The sequence below is a fragment of the Amblyraja radiata genome, chromosome 18 (assembly GCF_010909765.2).
Source record: "Amblyraja radiata isolate CabotCenter1 chromosome 18, sAmbRad1.1.pri, whole genome shotgun sequence".
Classification (NCBI taxonomy): Eukaryota; Metazoa; Chordata; class Chondrichthyes; order Rajiformes; family Rajidae; genus Amblyraja; species Amblyraja radiata.
In genome coordinates, this window is record NC_045973.1 from 9,424,429 (window position 1) to 9,449,091 (window position 24,663).

General features: G+C 42.1%; 1 protein-coding gene across 2 annotated transcripts in view; it reads right to left on the reverse strand.

The window, feature by feature from the left end:
• Positions 1-24,399, reverse strand: part of uba3 (ubiquitin like modifier activating enzyme 3) — a 35,034-nt gene extending 10,635 nt beyond the window's left edge. Inside the window, exons 1-9 of one of the 2 annotated variants that reach the window (XM_033036686.1) lie at positions 24,355-24,399; positions 24,122-24,160; positions 21,278-21,398; positions 17,448-17,528; positions 16,145-16,227; positions 13,506-13,586; positions 9,683-9,726; positions 4,955-5,019; positions 1,223-1,378 (exon numbers count right to left, since the gene is read on the reverse strand). In XM_033036686.1, the coding sequence (XP_032892577.1) occupies positions 1,223-1,378; positions 4,955-5,019; positions 9,683-9,726; positions 13,506-13,586; positions 16,145-16,227; positions 17,448-17,528; positions 21,278-21,398; positions 24,122-24,160; positions 24,355-24,374 (690 nt within the window). In that variant the 5' untranslated portion in view covers positions 24,375-24,399. The remainder of the gene's footprint in view (positions 1-1,222; positions 1,379-4,954; positions 5,020-9,682; positions 9,727-13,505; positions 13,587-16,144; positions 16,228-17,447; positions 17,529-21,277; positions 21,399-24,121; positions 24,161-24,354) is intronic. The other variant, XM_033036687.1, reaches the window with a different exon arrangement.
• Between the last annotated feature and the right edge of the window lie 264 nt (positions 24,400-24,663).

The following is a 24,663-nucleotide window of genomic DNA, read 5'->3' on the forward strand; positions in this document are numbered from 1 at the left end:
GGGTAGAGGATTCTAAAACTAGAGGGGAAAGATTTAAGATGAAGCTATACATGCGGACACAATTATGATGTTTAAAGGCATTTCGACCATAGATGGAGAGGAAGGGTTTAAAAGACTATGGCCAAATAGGATTAGGCCAGTATGTCAACTTGGGCAGCATGAACAAGGTGGGCCAAAGGGCCTGTTACAGCTCTACCACTGATAGGATCAAGATTGTGGTTATTTTGGTCTTGCTTGGAATAGTGTAATTAATACATGGAATATTAATTAATGGTAATCAACTATCCATATTAATATGGACAGAACTTTAAAATTAAAAAAAAGAGTTGAAGAGCAAAGTTGGGAGATTTATCAAAAATGTCAAAAATAGAACAATGACTCGGTCTCAAAAAATAAAATGTTTTATTAAATGATTGACTTTCATTCATTCATCATCGTTGAAAACATTAGCCACGCAGTGGTGCTGGTTTCCAACAGGAACGGTGACGGACGCACCACACATCTCTGTCCTCCAGTTCCTGCGGACTTCCGCCGCTGGAAGTATAGGATTTTGGTGTGTGTGTTTTATCATCATTCCTTACAATGCCATGTACGACAGTGATCGCAACTTCTACTAATAATAATAATAATGGATGGGATTTATATAGCGCCTTTCTAATACTCAAGGCGCTTTACATCGCATTATTCATTCACTCCTCAGTCACACTCGGTAGTGGTAAGCTACTTCTGTAGCCACAGCTGCCCTGGGGCAGACTGACGGAAGCGTGGCTGCCAATCTGCGCCTACGGCCCCTCCGACCACCACCAATCACTCACACACATTCACACACAGGCAAAGGTGGGTGAAGTGTCTTGCCCAAGGACACAACGACAGTATGCACTCCAAGCGGGATTCGAACCGGCTACCTTCCGGTTGCCAGCCGAACACTTAGTCCATTGTGCCATCTGTCGGATGGCCGTTGGCTCGCTAGGAGCTCATCCACCCTTTGACAGATCTTGTTTTTGGCTCTGCTGGGGATCCACAGCCCCCTCCTCACCTGGCAAACCAGGTGGGGGAGACGGTTTAGTCGCCGACTATCCGACCATGGAGCAGGTAACACGAGATTACATGGTACCCGTGGTGGGGGGGGAACTTTCCCCCCCGACCTGACATACTAACTTTAACATCTAGCTGAATGAGTTCTAAATACTGAATCAGTGACACGTTTGTGATGCTGAGTTACCTGTGGAGGATACAGTTCCAACGTACACTCTATACACGCCGTCATTCCTGGAAGTATCACACGTGCATTCCCCTTGAACCCTTCAGTCCCACCGTCAATCAATGGAATAATGGAGCTTGGGTCTAGAGTTCCATCTTCAAAGTTGAGCAGGGATATCTACGAGCAACAATATCATTTGTTGAAACATCATCTGTTCCACCATGCAATCAACAATTGGATAATTGTGAATACACTCTGGCGGAGATCTTATCAACCATAACAACAAATCTAACATATTAATTTGTTAATTCTTTACCAACCACATATAATTTTCCAAGTTCATTTTACCACAGGCAGGCTCCAGCGTTAGAGTCAAGAGTGTTTTATTGTCATATGTCCCAGATAGAACTATGAACTTTTACTTTCAGCAGCACATCAGAATATGTAAACATAGTACTCGGTAAACAATATAACATTCGCGATATAACATTCAGCGTGCATATATACACACACACACGCATATTATATATATCACACACATATTATATATATCACACACACACATAAAAACAAACAACAATTATACAATATTCCTACTACCGTGGCCAAATTAATTGGAATATAGTTCCCTGCTTTTATCCTTCATTCCTTGCTTACGTGATTTTTTTTATGACAAATCTCAAATTGTGGAGTACAGAGGCAAATAAATAAATGACGGGTCTTTGTCCCAAACATTATGGAGGGCACAGTATATCCTTCCTTGGTCTCAAGTAGTGCATCTACTCTAGATTTGCTGCTTTCCAACCCCTCGCGATCATTTTGAAATCTAAATTCATCTGCACAATCTAATCCATGACATCCAAAAACCCCATAAAACCAACACTAATTAGTAGGCTATTAGTCCAGGTGACGTCAGATATTGGTCCTGTTATTTTCTCGTTGTTTCTTTACTAATTTATTTTTCATTAGATCCAATGTCCATCACCATTTCTGGAATGTCTTTTGGGCTTTGCCTTGAAGACACACAAATTATGTGGTTGAAATATTTGTCAGTTCCCATTTCCCCAATACAAGTTCTCGTGTGAATATGCAACGGCATATTTTATTAATTTGCATTTAAAATGCAAATACGTTCTTTATAAATTGTTTTTTTATATCTCTTGATAGTCTGCTCCCATTCCTAGTTGTCTCAACACCAACGGTGACTTTTTCCTAATTTTCAAAATTCTTCTAAATCCTCAAGCTTTTAAAAAATCAAAATAAACTTGATTCAAGTAAAAAAGATGTACAATACAGGAACTGTGCAAAAAATTCTTCCGACATTCTAAGAGGCTAGACATACATTCAATAATGTTTACACAAATCGACCTAACACCCTTGCCACTCATGTGGCCCCCTGGCGTGAAATCACTTTCCTTCTTTTCAGTATCAATACTCAAGTTGATCCTATTTTGTGACAACATTATTAGTTTTAGACTATTCCTTTATCCCACTATTACTATTCCCTTTTCTCTTAACATCTTTTGGCCCACTTTCTCAATTTTAATTTCCTCTAATGGATTGCATATCTGTTACAAACGATGAATTATTGAGTTAAATGTTTCCCGCAGCTTAATTTGGTTTCACGAACTGCCTTTACACCCAATTAGTGTTTGTTCTTTTCTTCCAGATTTAAACCCTGTTTTTTAATGTAGCTGTATCATTCTCAAATGCTAGATGAAAATCTATTACCATCACTCTTCCCCAGATAATTTTTGACCACAAGGTTATTAATTAACCCAATTCCACTGCGCAGTCCAAAACCGTATACACCTCGCTTCAAATTGTTTTTTTTTTTGCTATTCTGATTAGAAAGCTATCTTGGTCGCATTACATGAACTCAACTGTTATGGCTACAAATAGCAACGGTGTCCTCTTCCTGACCACATCCTTTGCTCAGCTTTCCTAAATTATAAAATTCATATCTTAGTTACACAAAAATGTCAGAAAAATTATGAAAAAGAGAACATTCCATTATTGCTCCAATTTCATTTGACAAACTTTATAAATTTACAAAACTAAAATATTATTTTGCAATGGTGCAACATCTTTTATTTCAATCCAAGGTCATCAAATGTTTTAGTTTTAATTCCCACTGCAGGAACTAAATCAGGAGAATATTTCTGAATAATATTTCCTAATGTTAAAGATGTATGGAGACATGGTGGAGAGAGTCACTGACTTTAAGTTCCTGGGAATTTACATCTCCCAGGACCTCAAATGGCAAATGAACACCGTCACTCTCGTGAAGAAGTCACAGCAGCGGCTGTATTTCCTGAGGTCTCTGCGGAGAGCAAACGTTTCACAGCCGCTGCTGCTGTCCTTCTACCGAAAGTATCCTCTCCTATGGCATCCTGGTGTGGTTTGCTAGCTGCACTGTGGCTGAGAGGAGGGCGCTGCAGAGAGTTATAAAAACTGCACAGAGCATCACAAACGCTCAACTGCCCTCCCTGGATGACATATACAGGGCCCGATGCTTGCACCGGGCCACAAACATCAAGCAGGACACATCACACCCTGCCAACCACCTTTTCACTCTGCTACCCTCTGGGAGGCGATTCAGGTCTCTGAAGGCTAAAAAATAGTTTCTACCCATGTGCGATAAAATAACTTAATTCTAACAGAGAACACTGGGGAAGCACAATATAATTCGGGGTGCAAGATAATGCGCAATATTCTTTTAAAATATTTTTAATACCTAATTATTATTTTTTTAACTGATATGTGTATATGTGAGTCAATGGCTGTTGTGTTTGTTCTTTTTAAACCGAAGGAGATGCAATGGAATTTTGTCGCACAGTATTGTGCAATGACAATAAACGTATTCTATTCTATTCTATAAAACCAATAATTATATACAAAAGGGATCAATATTTTAATGCAGGATTGCAGGCCATCTACACGCAAAATACAAATAAAATTGTAAAAGTATTTTGAAGTTTAGCACATTAATAGAATACAAAGATAAATCAATCCATTCAAATCTAGACCATCCCAAATTCCTGTAACTGAGCTGTGCAGCCCAACTCATTCACTTCAACTGTTTCCCTTCATCTAAACGTCTGATTAGAAATGTTTCCACGACACATGCAGCAACCGTAGTTCTGAATTGCCAGTTATTCACCAGGATCACTGCAATCGCTAGAAGGGATAGATGGAAGAAAACTACTGCACTAATCAGAGGTCAGAAACTGGCAGATATCGACTTAAGTTAGCTGGTGGAGGGATGGGATAGGAACTGAAAGAAAAATCACTTAGTGAGTGGTAGGGCCCTGGAATTTGCTGCCTCAAAGGTTGGCTGAGGCAGATATCCCACATTTAATTCCCAGCTGGATGCGCAATTGAATGGTTATCAATGTTCGGAACTGTGAACCAAGAGACCAAATTGCTGATCCTGAGCTGTAAATGGATCTGATTCTATCACAAATATACAGATTAGAGTATACTTGTGTATTATGCTTGCATTGATGCAAGGAAACAGGATCACACTAGTTTATTAAATAACAACTATGCTGTTTGGATAAAAGACCACCATTCTGAAAAGTTAACATTTCTCTCTCAGCAGAAGTAGTCTTGGTTACCGAGAGGTCCTTGTATTTTCAGTTTAAACGAACTATGCTTTGACAATTTCTCTTATGATTATGTCACCTGTTGCCTCCTTAATTGGGCTATTGCACAATACTCATGGTAAAAATGTTTTCGTGTTATACATACCAACATCCCATTGATCCATCGTCGTGCAATTATAGAATCTAATCCACTAATTACGATGTGAAATTCTGAAACACAAAACAACATGTGATGTTTCTGCTTCAACTTAATAATTGTCCTTAATCATTTCCCAGCTTTGACATTCATTTTACTTTCTACCTTCCTAAATAAAACTTGCATTTCTGAATGTATCAATGAAATCTCAAATGTTGAAATATGTTAGGTATTCAATGGTTGGAGTCCAGAGACTGTCATTAGGCAGCAAACATCTTGGACACAGCAAATTCACAGTTTGAATAATCAACTGGTCATTTTTTGTCAGTATTTTCTTTTGAAGCTGGGGAGGGGAATCCAAGGAAAACTAACTTTTCAAGTATTATAGAGATCTGAAAAGTGAATTAAAACTGAAATGCTCAATTTGAACTCTCGAAAATGGCATGTCCAACAATGAAACAGAATTGATGAGTCCCGACCCGAAATACCATCTATCCTTTATCTCCAGAGATGCTGCCTGACCTGCTGAGTTACTCCAGCAATTTGTGTCTTTCTGAGAAACTTCTAGTTATTTCTGTTCCTTTATGTCATTCAACATTAATACAAACAGCCCCTCATCAACAGATTATTGAAAGACATGTTATTTTCCCATTATTTTCCCCAAATAATATCTTTGAGGGCTAGCAGTAGGTGAGAGGGGCAAAGTTTAGAAGAGATGAGGGGTTAATTGTTTTTCTTTTTACACAGAGGGTGGCGAGTGCCTGGAACGTGCTGACAGTGGTGGTGGTGGAAGCAGATATGATAGTATTTACGAGGCTTTCAGATAGGCACATGGATATGTCGGGATTGGAGGGATGTGAATCACGTGCTGGCATAGGATGGGAATAGTGGACAGACGACTGTAGGGCGATCTTAACAATCCACCTGCATGATTTTATTTCAAAATATCTATTCATTACAGTTAATACAATCGATACTTCTTTTACTTTCGTTTCCTTTAGTTCAAAGATACAGCGCGGAAACAGGCCCTTTGGCCCATCTTTGGGCTGTGGAAGGAAACCAGAGCGCTGGGAGAAAAGCCACGCAGAATATGGGGAGAAGGTACAAACTCCATAAAGACAGCACCTATAGTCAGGTTCGAACCTGGGTCTCTGCCGCTGCGCCACCTCGACATTCATGGTTTTATGAATTTAGATCATTCACCAACCATGAAATAATGCTGTTGGTGATTCCTCCTTAAACACTGCACCCATGTAGCGTTTGAGACTCTGTCAAACAGAGGCTAAGTCATTGTCCAATGACATGACTTCTAGTCCTATTTCATCACCTCTCCTATCAATTACTTCAAATTTACACCCCCTGGGGTTTGATTCCTCTGCTAAACGAAACAATTCCTTCTTATTTACTCCATCCTAATGCCTCATAACTTTATAGATCTTTATTAAATCTTCACTCAGCCTTCTGTTTCAAAGAATCCAGCCTTGGCTTATTCATTCTTTCCATACAACTATAATTTCCGGTCCTGGCAACAGCCTCTTCAACCAGCTCTGCAACTTTTCCTTAGCAATGATATTGTTATATTACTGAAGAGAGGTGCTCAAACTTCACTGTAACTAGCACTGTACACGGTTCTAACAGAACCTCGCTGCTCTTTGCTGCACTTCAGCTGTGACGAAAAACATCCTATATGCATTTTAACCACCTTATTGATCTGTTCTACTTCCTTTAGGAATTCTTAGGCATACATAAGAAGGTATATTTGTTCCTCGACACCTACTTAATATCCTCACATTTATCATGTATTTCCTTGTCTTGCTGCACATCTTGCACACCTCAAATGCTTGTATTTGTCTGGATTAAATTCTGCCTGTCACTCTTGCTACCCCAGTGACACGCCACTTTTGAGGCAGTATTTAGAAGGGGTCAATCAACAGTCAGTGAGGAGTGTCCCTTATCAAATCCCAGCTGTCCATTATTGATCTGTGCTTGTGCTATTTTGTTGTATCATTTCCACCAATTTGCCCACCGCTGAAGTTAAACTAAATAGCCTGTGATTTTGTTTCGGCCTTTTTAATCAATAGTGTAGTGTGAATTGGGCCCTTGAATTCTCTGGCACCACTCCTGCAACCAGGGAGAATAGAATAACGATGGTCAAGCCTCAACAGCATACACGCAAGTATGTTGTGAGTTAATAATTGTTCTATTCATTGTTTGCTTCAAATAACCTATTCAGCTGGAAAGCAGCATTGTATCCTGAACTTGAGTGATCAACATTCCTCATCTAATCCCTTCTTCTTCTTTCGTGTCCTTATCCCAGATAGTGGTTTGACAATGCTGTACGTTGCGCTATTGGAGTGTTAAGTGCAAGGTCTGCAGTAGTACATGGATTATCCAGCAATGGGCATTGCAGTAGGTGTTGCATTGTCTGGGTCTGTGTGCCACAGTCACAGGTTGTTGGACCATCGATGCAGCCCCATTTGTGCATTGTCATCTAATCCGTGTCGTGAAATAAAGAGGGTATAGATAATCAGTAGCAGCTATGGCTATGATTTATGTACCAAACCCCTTTACAATTAACTCGCCTCCATCATCTATAGACAAAAGTGAAGAGTGGTCATGTGAATGTGACCTCCGAGGGTCCTCAACATTTATGAATGACCATTCCAGTAGGAAGGCAGAAGAAAATTGACAACAAAGGGAAAGAAATGGAAAACATTCAATTATTAAGTAGGGTTTAAAATCTACAGAGGACCAAGCTTCCCGCGCACATTAAAAAAAAATAACACATTTTTGGACAAGGTTTTGAACAATAATGCATGATCTACTGAACATTTGTGCAACGCAATTCACGGTAAAACAAAACTAGTACAGGTGCACAACCTTTTATCCGAAGATCCAAATAATGAAAACCTCCGAATAGCGGACATTTTTTCGGTCCTTGAAGAAAGGTCCTTGAAAACGTTCACCGAGGGCGGCCCGCAGAGGTGACAGCGGAACCTCCGGTCGGTCCTCGAAGAAAGGGGAACTAAATCCCCATTCATAAAAGAGAAGGTGAGGGTATATTGCGCGGGAGGGTTAATAATTGACAATATGCTGCTGCCTGCCCGCTGAGTTAAAAAGTTCCCACGGTAGACTCACGATACACAGTGTATCGTGAGTCTTGCGTGGGAACTTTTTAACTCAGCGGGCAGGCAGCAGCAGATTGTCGCTCCCTTCAAATTCACCCCACCTACACCCCTCTGCTTCCCGGCCATGTGTGTGACCCCCTTCCCTCCCCTCTCCAGCTCCCCGCCCATTGCACCGGTGCGGGGGCTTTGCACTGTCTTCACGTCGGCGATGCCAGTCACTGGAGACGTCAGGACCAACGGGACACCGACCCCCAGGCCCACTGCAAGCACGGAGATCCCAGAGACCCACAGCCAGCAGCAGCCCAGCGCCGTTCCAACTCCAGAGGAAAACTGCAAACTGGCCGGAGACATCAGGACCACCAGAAACTGCTCCCCGATGGGCCGCTACGGCGACAAGTGGCAGTTCGCCCACAGCTCGAGCTGTGCCCCCTCATCGGGACACTGACCCCCAGGCCCACTGCAAGCACGGAGATCCCAGATCAGCAACTCCAGCCCAGCCCCGCTCCAACTCCAGAGGAACACGCTCCCCGTAGGGGCAGAAGTTGATGGTGTGCAAGGTACGTCTTGTTCTTGGGGTCGCGCAGCTCGGGCTGTGGGCGAACTGCCACTTGTCGCCGTAGCGGCCCATCGGGGAGCGGATTCCTCTGGAGTTGGAGGGGGGTATTGTGCTGTTTGATCGCCCCCTACTATCCCAGGGACAGGGAGACAGGACGTTCACCGAGGGCGGCCCGCAGAGGTGACAGCGGAACCTCCGGTCGGTCCTTGAAGAAAGGGGAACTAAATCCCCATTCATAAAAGAGAAGGTGGGGGTACATTGCGCGGGAGAGTAGGAATCCCAAGACAAAGTTGAGTGAGCGTTCACCGAGGGTGGCCCACAGAGGTGACAGCAGGACCTCCGGTCGGTCCTGGAAGAAAGGGGAACTAAATCCCCTTCATAAAAGAGAAGCGGAGGGTATATTGCCCGGGAGGGTATATCGCCTACCTGGAAGAAACCGGACATTTTTTCCAGGATGTCGTCTGCACACCAAAGCTCACGTTTGGCGCCAAACGCACGTCGCCTCTGCTGCACACGGATATAAGAGTGTGAAAATGTCGCCTTTGGCCGCCTAAGGGCATGTAGCCCCGCTAAGGTGACATGAGTGCGAGAGGTGATTCAATGCTGCGGTCACATTTACAAATTCAGGAATTCATTCAACACACTGCATTTCATACAGACATTTATTCTGCAAGAAAAACTACATTGAAGACTCAAACTTGCGACCGAGGAACTGCCGGGATCAAGGCGCAAACTCGCGACCTTGCGGATATGAGCCGAGCACTCTACCACTGAGCCAGCCATTAAAATCTACGCTAAAAAATTTCCATTCCGAAGGCCGACAAATTCCGAATTACGAAAAGTGTCTGGTCCCAAGGCTTTCGGATAAAAGGTTGTGCACCTGTATTCGGGTTATTTATCAAGGAACATAATTCTATGTCATGTACTGGAAAAGTCTGATTTCCGATTTCTAATTTAAATAGAGTTAGAGTCTGTAGGAATTTCAGCTTAGTTAATAAACTGTAAGCTTTCTATTAATGCTGATTAAAAATCTCAACAAAATGCATTACTTACGTCTGTAAAAGGATTCATTGAAATCTTGTATCCTTTTAAAATGGCTGAAGATAAAGTTAAGAAATGTTGCAACAAGTTTTAATTCATGATATGTAACTACATAACTGGCTTGCTTCCTAACATCATGATTGTAATATCTCTGTGAAAGTCGTTGACAGTGTAGGTGCACCAAGGTACAGGTGGTCCTGCTATGATACGTGTTTCCATAATGCGAATTGGATACAACCCAATTGATGAAGCAGGGAACAATATTGGTATTACACAGGCCGAATTGGTCATAACACAATTACCATTGGGAACTAGAGGACTGCGTAAAAGTTACTTTGGAAACCGATAAGCATAAAAACAAAGCTGTCTTGATGGTGGTGGGGGGAGAGCGGCCCGGGAGGGAAAAATCATTTACCATGTAAGCTCCCCACAGTAACAAGGCATCATTGTCTCTTAAGAATTAGCATTAGTAATAATCTTTCAAAACTCTTTAGATTCTGGAGTAGTTCCTGAGGATTGGCGGGTAGCAAACGTAACCCCACTTTTTAAGAAGGGAGGGAGAGAGAAAACAGGGAATTACAGACCAGTTAGTCTAACATCGGTAGTGGGGAAACTGCTAGTCAGTTATTAAAGATGGGATAGCAGCACATTTGGAAAGTGGTGAAATCATTGGACAAAGTCAGCATGGATTTACGAAAGGTAAATCATGTCTGACGAATCTTATAGAATTTTTCGAGGATGTAACTAGTAGCGTGGATAGGGGAGAACCAGTGGATGTGGTGTATCTAGACTTCCAGAAGGCTTTCGACAAGGTCCCACATAAGAGATTAGTATACAAACTTAAAGCACACGGCATTGGGGGTTCAGTATTGATGTGGATAGAGAACTGGCTGGCAAACAGGAAGCAAAGAGTAGGAGTAAACGGGTCCTTTTCACAATGGCGGGCAGTGACTAGTGGGGTACCGCAAGGCTCAGTGCTGGGACCCCAGCTATTTACAATATATATTAATGATCTGGATGAGGGAATTGAAGGCAATATCTCCAAGTTTGCAGATGACACTAAGCTGGGGGGCAGTGTTAGCTGTGAGGAGGATGCTAGGAGACTGCAAGGTGACTTGGATAGGCTGGGTGAGTGGGCAAATGTTTGGCAGATGCAGTATAATGCGGATAAATGTGAGGTTATCCATTTTGGTGGCAAAAACAGGAAAGCAGACTATTATCTAAATGGTGGCCGATTAGGAAAAGGGGAGATGCAGCGAGACCTGGGTGTCATGGTACACCAGTCATTGAAAGTAGGCATGCAGGTGCAGCAGGCAGTGAAGAAAGCGAATGGTATGTTAGCTTTCATAGCAAAAGGATTTGAGTATAGGAGCAGGGAGGTTCTACTGCAGTTGTACAGGGTCTTGGTGAGACCACACCTGGAGTATTGCGTACAGTTTTGGTCTCCAAATCTGAGGAAGGACATTATTGCCATAGAGGGAGTGCAGAGAAGGTTCACCAGACTGATTCCTGGGATGTCAGGACTGTCTTATGAAGAAAGACTGGATAGACTTGGTTTATATTCTCTCTAAATTTAGGAGATTGAGAGGGGATCTTATAGAAACTTACAAAATTCTTAAGGGGTTGGACAGGCTAGATGCAGGAAGATTGTTCCCGATGTTGGGGAAGTCCAGGACAAGGGGTCACAGCTTAAGGATAAGGGGGAAATCCTTTAAAACCGAGATGAGAAAAACTTTTTTCACACAGTGAATGGTGAATCTCTGGAACTCTCTGCCACAGAGGGTAGTTGAGGCCAGTTCATTGGCTATATTGAAGAGGGAGTTAGATGTGGCCCTTGTGGCTAAGGGGATCAGAGGGTGTAGAGAGAAGGCAGGTACGGGATACTGAGTTGGATGATCAGCCATGATCATATTGAATGGCGGTGCAGGCTCGAAGGGCCGAATGGCCTACTCCTGCACCTAATTTCTATGTTTCTAAGAACGATGCAGCAATCTTAATTGCAAATGGCCATGGAAAATGACAAACATTCGCTTCCATTGACACATTTGCGAACATATGCTGATAAAAAAATATTAGTATCTAGCCTTTAGTATTTTTAGCTTTCAATAATAAAAGTAACATATTGCTATTGAAAAGCTATTTACCTGCAACAACTCTGCAGGAAAAATAACGTTGTTATTGCAAGCCTGAAACTCTCTATGAACTCAGCTATGTTAGATTTAACCTAGCCTGTAACCTAGACCTTGGAGATACAGTGCAGAAACAGGCCCATTCAGCCCACCGTGTCCGTGCCGACCAGCAATCACCCTGTACACTAGCACTATCCTACACACTAGGGACAATTTACAATTTACCTACAAACCTGTATATCTTTGGAGTGCGGGAGGAAACCGGAGCCCCTGCCGAAAATTCACGCAATCACTGGGAAAACGTACAAACAGCACCCCTAGTCAGAATCGAACCCGGGTCCCTGGCACTGTCAGGCAGCAACTCTACCACTACACCACTGTGCCACCCCCAAAGTGCTGAGTTCCTCCAGCACTTTGCGTTTTGCTCTAGATCTCAGAGTCGGCAGTATCTTCTGTCTATCATCATAATCAATTAGCTAAATAAGAAATAAATGAAAACTTAATGAAATTAAATGCTAATGAATAAGGAGGTAGTACTGGTCAGCAAGCACAAAGATGACAGGGGAATGAGACTTGGTGCAAGTTGAAATGTAGGCAGCAGTATCATGGATGGGCAGATGTAGGGTGGAAGTTTGGGAGTGGCCCAGAAGGGCAATGAAACAGTCATGCCTTAGAATGGCTAAAGATATGGGTTGAGCGCTTCAGCAAATGAACCAGGTTTGCAAATGCTGCAACGATGGGCAGAGTATCCATGATGACAATGTGCATATGGTTGGAAACACATCTCAGAATCTCATATAACACCAAGGTCACAAAGAGTCTGGATCAACTGCATGTTTTTGGATAAAGCATGTGTATTCAGATGGACAACAATGACCTTTTATCTAAGACAAAGGTTGAATTTGTCACATCCTTTTTATGACAGAATGAATGTTTTCATTAAAATGCAATTGCTTTTTACTTAATATATTGCGTATAATTAAGTGTCGCAATTTCCCAAGGATCTGAAAATATAAGCAGCCTTTTTGCCATTGGAATTTTGGGCCAGTCTTCATTACACCTAAACAGACACACCTTCCACTTTTTACATATTCCGGTAGAGATTTACCTCATGATTTCAAAAATCCCATCATCTGAAAATTTGATTCATTATTTCCCGAGTTTTTTTAACTAAAATTGTTCACCAATCTAACATCTTTTTTAAATCTAACGTGCTGATGCGAGCTGGATGACGTCACAATGCCTCTGCTCCTTGCGGCTAGCTGCGCGAGCAGCCTGCTGGGCACTGTTTTCCACAAGCTGCGAGTTACGTGGCCCAGCCGCCTTTCACCCCCCCCCCCCCCCGGGCTGTGGATTGAAGCCGATGAAGAGTTACATTTGTCTTGAGACAAATCTGAATTTACTGACATTCTAATGTAAAAGTGACCAGATTATAAGCCTATAACTATATTTTAAGGACCTCTCCAAGGCCTTACATTCAAGTGTGATGATCTTAGCACCAAACAAATAGCACTAAGTATCCGGAAAACCTAGTGAGGAAACATAAATCCATAATAGGGACCAAGACTCAGAGAAATCAATTAGCTAACTCTGCAAATGTGCACTTGAAGGCAAGCTAGTTTTCATTATAGTCATCCTGTGAAATGCTAATACCATTTTCAGATATAAATCAATTTATTGCTACAATAAATGTCCCCAAAGGATACGGAATCACATTGCAACCAGGTATTCGACCGTTAATGAATTCAGCGGCAATTTCTGCTTTTGGCCTTCCTACATCCTTTGGTCTGTTAAACAAAAATCAATTAGTTGGACCATTTTCATGAATATCTTTGAAGCAAATTTTACATTCAAGACTGAAGTCAGTTGAATTTTCACTACTGTAGAAGATTAGCACATGCACCTCAGGCATTTTATCGTGGAAAATTAAATGTCATAGTGTAGGAAGTACTACATTGGTATGGACAGGAGAATGGCTGCAGGGGAAAGCAGAGAGTAAAATTAGGGGCATCAAAGGGATCACATCTGGGGCATTCGGGTGTACACATCTCGGAGGATTTGTCCTGGTCCCTCAACACCTCCAAGCTGATCAAAAAGGCACAGCAGCGCCTTTACTTCCTGAGGAGGCTCAAGAAAGCCCACCTGTCCCCCCAGATCCTGACCAACTTCTACCGGTGTACCATCGAGAGCATCCTGACCGCCTGCTTCACGGTATGGTACAGCAGCTGCACTGTTGCGGACAGGAAGGCACTACAACGGGTGGTGAAAACCGCGCAGCACATCATCGGTGCCCAGCTCCCTGCCATGGATGCCCTCCACCGAAAACAGTGTCTGAAACGGGCTGGGAAGATCATTAAAGACCCCTCCCACCCCAACCATGGGCTGTTTGCCCTCCTCCCATCAGGGAGGCGGTACAGGAGCCTCAGGTCTCGTACCAGTAGGATGAGGAACAGCTTCTACAATCATACCGTCGCATTGCTGAACTCGGAGTCCCGCCGATAGATTCCTCCGATCCCTCCGTCCCCATTGTTTAATTATTCTGTATTTTTTATTATTCTGTATCCTCTTTTTTTTTTTAAATTTCTATATTGCACTACTACGGACTGACGCAAAACTGCATTTCGTTGTACCGATACTCAGTATTTGTGCAATGACATTAAAGTTGAATTGAATATAATCTAGACAGCGGATCTCAGTGTGGGCTTTTTGAGTAAAAGAAGATTAGTATTTATTATTTTACTAAGTTTATTCTAAGTAACAGGAAGATGCATTTTGGGAGGTCTAATAGGGTTAGACAAGCACTATGAATGTCAGGAGTACCGAGGAACAGAGGGTCCTTGGTGTACAAGTTTGTGAATTGCTAAATGTGACAGCACAGTTAAATGAAGTGGTAGCTGAGGAAAATGGCGTGCTGCTTTCATGAGGCAGAACATAAAATATAAGTGGACTTCATAAAACTCTGGTTAGACCTTAGCCAAAGTATTGCGCACACATTTGGTCACCACAATGAGGAGTCTCACGAATGCTCTGGGGAGGGTGCAGACATTTACCTGGAATGGAGTGTTTCAATAATTGGGAGAGATTGGATAGAATGGGTTTGCTTTCCTTGGAGTGGAGAAGGTGGAAGGGTGGATTATGAGAAAGAGTTTGTGTTCCACAGCTTTTGGCAATCAAAGCACTAACCATTGAAATAAGATGCAAAAGAGTAACATATTTTAGCATTAAATTATTAAAATTTGAGCTTTTAAATCTTGACATTTATATATTTACATGTTTAACTCACAAAACAATAAAATAAACAACCACCGGGTGGCGCTAGCAATGGCTGCCTTGCCAACAGCCTGTCTGTCCCTTCCTTCTTTGTTGTTTTAATAGTATGTGTTAAATGTATGTTTTAGTTCTTTAACTTTGTGTTTTGTGGTGGGTGTGGGGAGGGGGGGTTTGGGGGAATCTTTTTTTAATCTCTTACCTCAATGGAGATGCGATTTCTTTCCGTATCGAATCTCCGTCCGCACTGAGGCCTAACAATACAATACAATACAATACCTTTTATTTGTCATTTGAACCTCACATGAGGTTCAAACGAAATTTGGTTTCTGCAGCCATACAAACAAAGAACCAAGACACACACCAACACAATTCAATTCACATTAACATCCATCGAGGAGTTGGCAGCCTCCTGCTGGAGATCGATTTGGGAGCTCCAACGCAGGACTTAACATCGCGGAGCGGGTGATCTCTGTCGGGGATCGACCTCGGAGCTCCAACCACGGGAGCCTGCGGACTTTAACATTGTGGAGCTCACGGCCCCTGGTTAGAAACTGACTTCGGGAGCTCAAAGTCACAGGAGCTTCAGCCGCCCCGATCGCGGGAGTTACGATCGCCCCGACACTGGCGACTGCCAGCTGCAGGAGCTTCGATCACCCCGACAGATGGTTCGACTGCCCCGAACGTGGGAGAATAAAGAGGGAAGAAGATTGGACTTTATTGCCTTCCATCACAGTGAAGAATGTAGGGAATCCACTGTGGTGGATGTTTATGTTAAGTTTTATGTAGTTGTGTGTCTTGCTGCTTTTTTTTTAGTATGGCTGTATGGTAATTTGAATATCACTGTACCTTAATTGGTACACGTGACAATAAAAGACCTTTGAAACCTTTAGTTCAAGTATATTTTGAGGAATACTAAAGATGCTGCATGTATAAAACTAATAAACACCGATACTAATAATTTTACAAGCTTTCTAAATGAAAACAACTGCAGATATTTATAGATGTAGCATATTTTCATCCAAATTGCAATCCTCGTGACTTAAATTGTAAAATCCAACCTTATGTAATCGCTCACCGAAATAAAAATTGTCTGTTCAGATTAGAAACATCTATTGTATCCATATCAATGACATCAATTTGTCTGAAGCCCATCAGTGCCTGCAGAAAGAATACATGGGTTCAAAACATATTTTCTATTAGAAACCTGTGAACTCTGATTTGGTTGTTGAAATTCCACGACAAAATGTCTGGCAGACGGTCCTAAAACTTTCAAACAGTCCATGGTAATTCAAAGGACATGCAGTATGTAAGGATTTATTTAGCAAAAATGCAAAATAGAGCTTAGTTTGTTAAACTATAATTTCCATAATAGATAAAAGGGTGCGACGAGAACGGGACAGATTGGAAAGAACTCATTAATTCAGGATCCAGCTACCTGACGAGCAATTTAAATATTGACATTGCAGTTGGACTGCTGGACCGCGGGAGAAGAACAAAGGGAAGAGATAAGACTTTCACCTTCCATCACAGTGAGGAGCTGTTGGGAGATTCACTGTGATGGATGTTTGTGTAAATTGTGTTAAGTGTGGGTCTTGTTTTTTTTTGTAATGTCTGTAGAAATGCTATTTCGTTCAAACCAAGCTGTTTGAATGACAATAAAGGGCATTCTATTAGAAACATAGAAACAAGGTGCAGGAGTAGAGGCCATTCGGCCCTTCGAGCCTGCACAGCCATTCAATATGATCATGGCTGATCATCCAACTCAGTATCCCGTACCTGCCTTCTCTCCATACCCTCTGATCCCCTTAGCCACAAGGGCCACATCTAACTCCCTCTTAAATATAGCCAATAGAATATTCTATTCTATTTTCTTTGCATTTGTGAAGAGATTTTCTTCAATGTAATGAATGTTATATAACTAATACATTTTTTTGTTATACTTTCATGGAATGTGGAAACAATCTATTTCCCATACCTAACTGACCTTGAAATTGGAACAATTACAAAACCAACTGTATATAGGCACACATTGAATTAATTCATGCTCGTTAGCACATCAATACAAATGTGATGTGATTCTATAACAACCCAGTAGTTCCATGCTCACACTGCTAATACTAATTGTGTTCCAGGCTAACCTAATTAATCAAATGTAAATTCCCAGCTGCCATGCTGTGAAATACGTTTCAATTTGTGTATTTAGATTATCGGAACATGCCTCTAAATTTCTAATCCAGGTCTCATGATAAGCCCATTAATTCTTGCATCATAAAACCCATTGTCAAACTCTGATGGGGCTCGTATGGAATCATAAATTGCACCCCCACATGATTTCAGTACATAACAAGGAAACTTAAAATTAAAAAGAAATACATTACCAGATTTTTAAGGAGCTCACATCCTAAACCTCCTGCACCAATAACTAGAACCTTGCAGGTCTCTAGCAGAAATTGGAGTGACTGAAACGAGAAATACCATGGTTTAGTCCACATCAGATGGAAAACAGAGCATTGCTTACTATGTAGGGAGGAACTGCCAATGCTGTTTTGCACCGAAGATGGACACCAAATGGTGGAGTAACTCAGATTTCAAGTCTTCTTATCGATCCACATCACAAAATTAAAAATTGTTCAGCCAGAGCTGAACACACTTCTTGGCGTCTTGCGCTTCTTGTGCGTAGCGGTGGAAAGATTGGTGGAAACAGGGCCGCGACGTGAACGCTCTTTCCTTGACCCCCAGATTTCAAGTAACCCTTGCATTCCCTCTCCCCCACTATGGTCGTCCTGCCAGTTCCGCTGTTTGCATCTATATACCCCTACCACAGCCAACAATGGACCATTGTAGGCTCCACCTTTCCTTAGTCATCGGTGCTGGCTCTGATTTGTTCTGAACCTTTTCATACCTCTAGTTTCTCTTCCCCCTGACTCTCAGTCTAAGGAAGGGGTTCGACCCAAAACATCACCTATTCCTTTTCTCCAGAGATGCTGCCTGACCAGCGGAGTTACTCCAACATTTTATGTCTATCTTTAGCATTATTTATTTATTAACAGGCTTGATAAATAAATTCACTCAAAACTAATTATTTAATACAAAAATGAATACATCTTATTGTTCATAGTTTTCAAACATGTTATCTTTTAAGGAATTATTTCTGTTTTCAACCCACCCACAATGTTAAGTATTTAGCTCTCTTCAGATTGTTGGAATTTCTATACATAATGGAGCAGTATGAAGCAAAGATCCGCTATAGGATATTTGGTATGAAGATAGGGGGATTATACAAGCATTCGCAAGTTACATATCATGCAAACTAAGATTTTGATCATTTTGAAATATAGGCAATTGGAATGAATATGCAACACTTGGCTCCAAGTTTGAATAACCAAGATTTTACCATCTGAATCAGAGTACTTCCCCAATGTTAACACCAGCTACAAATTGATTATCAAGGATATATATTAGTAATGAAGTATATTTCCTGGTCATCTCATTTTGATACAGTAATCACAATGCATTATTCTCATAATATTTTCTGATCATCGACCGTAGGTGCTCATTTTCATACGGTGTTTATACGTAATCTACAGCCAGAAGGCTGCCTCAGTTAACTGGATTTACAAAGCCAACAGATGAGGCTTTCATCATTAGCATCAGATCCAGACCTTAATCCCATGTGTGAGAAATGGAAAGGATTAAATTTGGCTCTACCTGTTTTAATTATTTTAGACTTTAGAGATACAGTGCGGAAACCTTCTGATCAACAAGTCCGCGCCGATCAGCGATCACTCCGTACACTAACGCTATCCCACAAACTAGGGACAATTTACAAATTTACCAAAGCCACTGCACTCTTGTACGTCTTTGGAGTGTGGGAGGAAACCGGGGCACCAGGAGAAAACCCATTCAGTCACAGGGAAACGTACAAACTCCGTACAGACAGCACCCGTAGTCAGGATCCAACCTGGGTCTCTGGCGCTGTAAGGCAGCAGCTTCACCACTGCACCACTATGCCGCCTCTATATCACTATGCCACCTCAAAGGGAGATGCAGGCAGTTAACTAACTGCCTGTAAGTGGGGACAGGGGAAATAATTGTGTACACTTCCAATATATATTTTTAAAAAAGCAAATCTCTAAGGTCTGTCCATACCTTCCAAAAGCAAATGAAAACCATTATAACAAGAGCTTAAAAGTCTTTATAAAGCAAAGAGGATGTCGTCAATTGGATTTAAGATGATTTTGTCTCAGATATATCAGTGTTGAATGAAAGGTATATCGTATGAACAGCAGGTGAGGGTATGCACAGGAAATAGGACAAAGCAGATGTGCTGTGTTTACAGAATATTTTGTACTCATAACGTATATCTGAACGATTAATGAAAATATTGATTTTACGTCATATTGTTCAATGGAAGTTAAGACCTAGTCTTCACTTGATGCAGAGAATAAGTGAAGACATACTGAACCAGAGAACTAGGTGTTATTTAGAATAATTTTAAAATATGTAGTTTACAGTTAACATTTTATGATTAAAGAGATAAACATGAGAACTCAGAATTCCTAGCGATTGGGTTAGTTTGCACATTTCTCAGAAGGAGCCAAGACATAAAACAGAGGCCCATAAGATTATTAAAGGTAAGCTTCTGCAAATGCAGCTTGACAACTTCACTGGGACAGTTTTATATACACGGTGATTACATGAAAGTAATGCATCAATCAGCTCAGTGGGATTATATGGTGGCACTTATCCTTCATGTGAGCCTCACCTGACCCCACTTCACCTCAGTCTCACAAAAGCTGCTAGGTCTTTTTTTTTTTAATTTTGCCTACTATGTTTCCTCTGAAGAACATAAGATCGGAAGAATGCGAAAACTTTTACACCCTTTACCATGCCCCACCACTCAAAATAATCATTGCTAATCCATCTCCTTAGCACAACTTTCCAGTCCTAATTCCTAATCCCTTAATATACACAGTGGCGCAGCAGTAGAGTTGCTGCTTCACAACGCCAGAGACCCGGGATCGATCCTGACTACAGATGCTGTCTGTATGGGGTTTAGATGTTCTCCGTGACCTCTTGGGATTTCTCCGGGTGCTCCGGTTTCCTCCCATAGTCCAAAGACGTTTAGGTTTGTAAGTTAATTGGCTTCTGTAAAAAATTGTAAATTGTCCCTCGTGTGTAGGATAATGCTAATGTACTGAGTGAACGCTGGTCGGCACGAACTCGGTGGGCCGAAGAGCTTGTTTCCACGCTGTATCTCTAAAGTCTAAAAAGTGAAGTATAAATATTTAGCTTTGTCTTGAATATTGTCTGCGATTAACCCTTCACAGTCCTCTTGTTTCTAAGGTCTCATTCTCCATCTAACGAATAAGTTTAATTTCATTCCAGAACAGCCGATCCTCATTTTGAGATTTAAGATTCTCAGTTGTGGATACACCAGCCAGGAGAAATGTCTGGCCTGGTGGTTGATTTGCATCTCCTCTCTCAAGTCACAAAATAATTTTTCTTAAATCGATGACATCACATCTCTTTCTTCAAATTATGACAGGTCATAGATCTAGTTAGCTAATCACTCTTCAAAGGACAATTTGTGGCATTTTTGAATCAACCTTTACTTGCATCTACACCGGTTCACTTATGCAAGTCCCATACTTCAGTTTGAGTTTAGTTTATTGTCACGGTTACCGAGATAAGTGAAAACCTTTTGTTGCATGCAAACCAGTCAGCAGATTGATTGTAAATAAATAATTATAATTATAGGTGTTCACATTTATAATGAAAAAAAATCTGACACAAAAACTAAATCATGATGGAACAAGATCCTGCCGATAAAAAGTGAATGGAGCCACACAAATTACAATTAAAAAATAATACAAGCAATTGACCAAATCAGACTAGCCACCTTTGCCTCCTGCCATAAAATTACAGAAACAGGGCTATTGTCAGAAACAAGTTCAAAAGATAAAATTGATTTCACACAATAATTTAGATCCATTAAACCAATAAAAGAGGAAACCAACAGTGTTTCAATTATTAAGCTTTGGGTTTCAAGTCAGAGGTAGTTTTGTTTTCACATTTCGTTCGATTCTGCGGGATTCACTAGTATCTCATTAAGACAGGATAGCAAGAGCATGCATCAAAAACAAACAAAGAAGCACGGTTGCAATCCAAAAGCAAGAAAGTTTGATTTAAAATAACTTTTTCTCACATCAGTACTCGGCTCAAAGTCGGGGTGCGTGAACGGTCCTGAGCGCTCGAGGAACTTCTTCACGTGATTCCAGCGACCTTCCCAGTCTCCAGTGTCCCCGTATCCACCATCAACGGCCATTCTGCACAGAACATAATACAGAACTGGAAGTTCAGTTTTCACAACACAATCATGTGAGAAATATTAAAAATAACCTTGTTTTTGTTTAATAGACACTAATTGAGAGACAAAAACTGAATGATATTCAGATATGAATAAATTTGAACAGTACCATAGTTTAAAGCTCGGTCTCAAAAGCGTGAAATTGAAGCATTTGCCAGTGGATATTTTCACCAATCTCAACAAAATCATCTGTCTAAAATGACGAAGGGACTTTGACCTGAAACACTACGTTTCTCTTCCCATAGATACTGCCTGTCCTGCTGAATATTTCCAGCATTTTTGTTCTCATCGTCTAGAATGAAAATGGGCCCAAAGATCTTCACATGGAATGGAAACAAACACCCCTGACCAGATAATGTTAAAAGGACTGATTTGTCCAATTTCCCATTTTAAATCTCCCTTACCCCTAACATGGATGCAAAGTGGGAAGTGAAACAAAAGAAAGCAAAAATACAGATGGTGCTACAATATAAATCAGTGATTTAATGTCTGGGTAGGGGGGGAAGAGAGAGTTAATTAAAGGAAAGGGCAAATCAGGGACTTAGTATCAAGGAGCAACGAACTGCACACACTGGAAATCCGAAATTTAAAAAATGCTTAGCAGGTCGGGCAGTAGCTGTGAAGAGAGAGCGTGTTAACATTTCAGGTCAAACCTTTCATCAGATGCTATCTGGTTTGTTGAACATTTCCATCACTTTCTAAACTAAACACAAAGTGCTAGAGTAACTCAGCTTGTCATCACTGGAGACCAAGAATAGGTGATGTTTAGGGTCAGGATCCCATCTTCAGTGTGAAGAAGGGTCCCAACCCAAAACGTCATCTATTCATAGTCTACAGAAATGCTGCCTGATCTGCCGAGTTCCTCCAGCATTTTGTGTGGGGTTTATTAAGAATGACATGAAAATGCTCACTGACGCATGCTCGTTGAAATATAGCTCTTCTGGTTACATGCAGACAATAACGGCACTTGCAGAAATGCAGAAGTGGGAGTTTATGTTGACAATTTGTTTCATGCTAATAAACAAATGCCAGGATGATTCAATAGAACATAGAAACGTTTTCTTCCCCCCCCACCCCACAATCTGAAGTCTGAAGAATGATCCCGTGCCAAAACGTCACCTATCCATGTTCTCCAGAGCTGCTGGCTCACCCGTTGAATTACTCCAACACTTTGTGTCTATTTTAGAAAGTGATGTAATGTTCAACAAGCTAGATAGCATCTGATGAAAGGTTTGACCTGTTCACACGCTGTTTCTTCACAGGTACTTTTCTCATAAACTAGCATCTGCATTTCCTTGTGTCTATAACAAAGTACAGCACAGGAACAGGACTTTTGGCCCAGTGTCTGAGCCAAGATAAAACGTTTCTCCAGAGATGCTGCCTGACTCGCTGCATTGCTCCTGCACTTTGTGTTTATCCAAGACAAACTAACCTCTCTCTCCCTGCACATGACCCACACCCTGCACATTCATCCATGTGCTCATCTAAATAAAAGCATCAATGTTTTACCTTTTAATTGCAAAAACAAATAAATGTTGAACAAGATGGTGTTTTATATATGTATAGGAGGGAACTGAAGATGCTGGTTTACACCGAAGATGGACACAAAATGCCAGAGTAACAAAGCAGGTCAGGCAGCATCTCTGGAGAACATGGATAGATGACATTTCGCATTGAGACCCTTCTTCAGACTGAGTCAGGGGAGAGGGAAACTACAGATATGGAAGGATAAGGTGTGAAAACGACAATCTCCTCTGCCTCCACATGACCCATACCCTGCACATCCATCCATCCAATTGAAAAAAATGTGTGCACAGGAGTATGCTTTAGATAGATAGATATAACTTTCTATTTATCTATTATGGTCTATATATTATTATCTATATTTATCTCAGCTAGTAATGAACCATTCTACATTTCTATGCACCAGAGACCCGGGTTGGTTCCTGACCAAAGGTGCTGTCTGTACGGAATTTGTACGTTCTCCCCATGGGTTTTCTCCGGGTGCTCCGGTTTCCTCCCACACCCCAAATATGTGCGGGTTTGTAGGCTGATTGGCTTCGGTGAAAATTGTAAATTGTCCCTAATGTGTGTTGGATAGTGTTAGTGTGTGGGAATCACTGGGCAGTGGGGACTCGGTGGGCAGAAGAACCTGTTTCCATGCTGTATCTCTAAACTAAAAATTCCATGATTGGCACAAAAGTTGGAGTAACTCAGCTGAGGAAGGGTCTGGACCTGAAACGTCACACATTCCTTTTCTCCGGCGACGCTGCCTGTCCCGCTGAGTTACTCCAGCATTTTGTGTCTATCTTCGGTGTAAACCAGCATCTGCAGTTCCTTCCTACACATAAATCTCTCTGATTTCACTGTCTGCTTTGATCCATCCTTTACGAACCTTGCCCGTCCACATCTCTAGTCTCTCTCTCCCCTGACTCCCAGCCTGAAGATGGGTCTCGACCACATAACCTCACCCGTCAACCATTCCTTCTCCTCCAGAGATGCTGCCTGACCGGCTGAGTATATGTTACTCCAGCATTTTGTGTGTGAGTATACACAATATACTCAATGTACACAATATACATTTTGTGTGTGTGTGTGTCTTATGTTTGGTGTATAACCAGCGTCTGCAGTTACTTCCTACACACACACTACACACACACACTTCATTCATCCGACACTAACTTGTCTGTGTGCTCTTCTATTTTCCTTCTTTTCTTCTCCCTAGAAAAAAAGGACAAGAGAGAATAAAAGAAGGTTTTTTAAACGGGTTGCTCGGTTCCCCAACCCACCCACCCACCCTGGCTGGGAAGGAGAGGGAGGGTGTGGGGTGGGTGATGAGGTGGTTTATGAGGAGTGGGGGGAGGGGGAGAGAGGGCCTGAGGGGGGAGACAGTGAGACGACGGTGAGATACTCACGGCTCCGCCGCATCCGCCATCGCCTCCCTCCCTCCCTCCCACAGTGCCCCGCGCGGACGCCCGACCTCCCTCCCACAGTGCCCCGCGCGGACGCCCGACCTCCCTCCCACAATACCCCGCGCCGCCCGCCCGACCTCCCTCCCACAATGCCCCGCGCGGACGCCCGACCTCCCTCCCACAATGCCCCGCGCCGCCCGCCCGACCTCCCTCCCACAATGCCCCGCGCCGCCCGACCTCCCTCCCACAATGCCCCGCGCCGCCCGCCCGACCTCCCTCCCACAATGCCCCTGCGCCCGCCCGCCCTCCCGA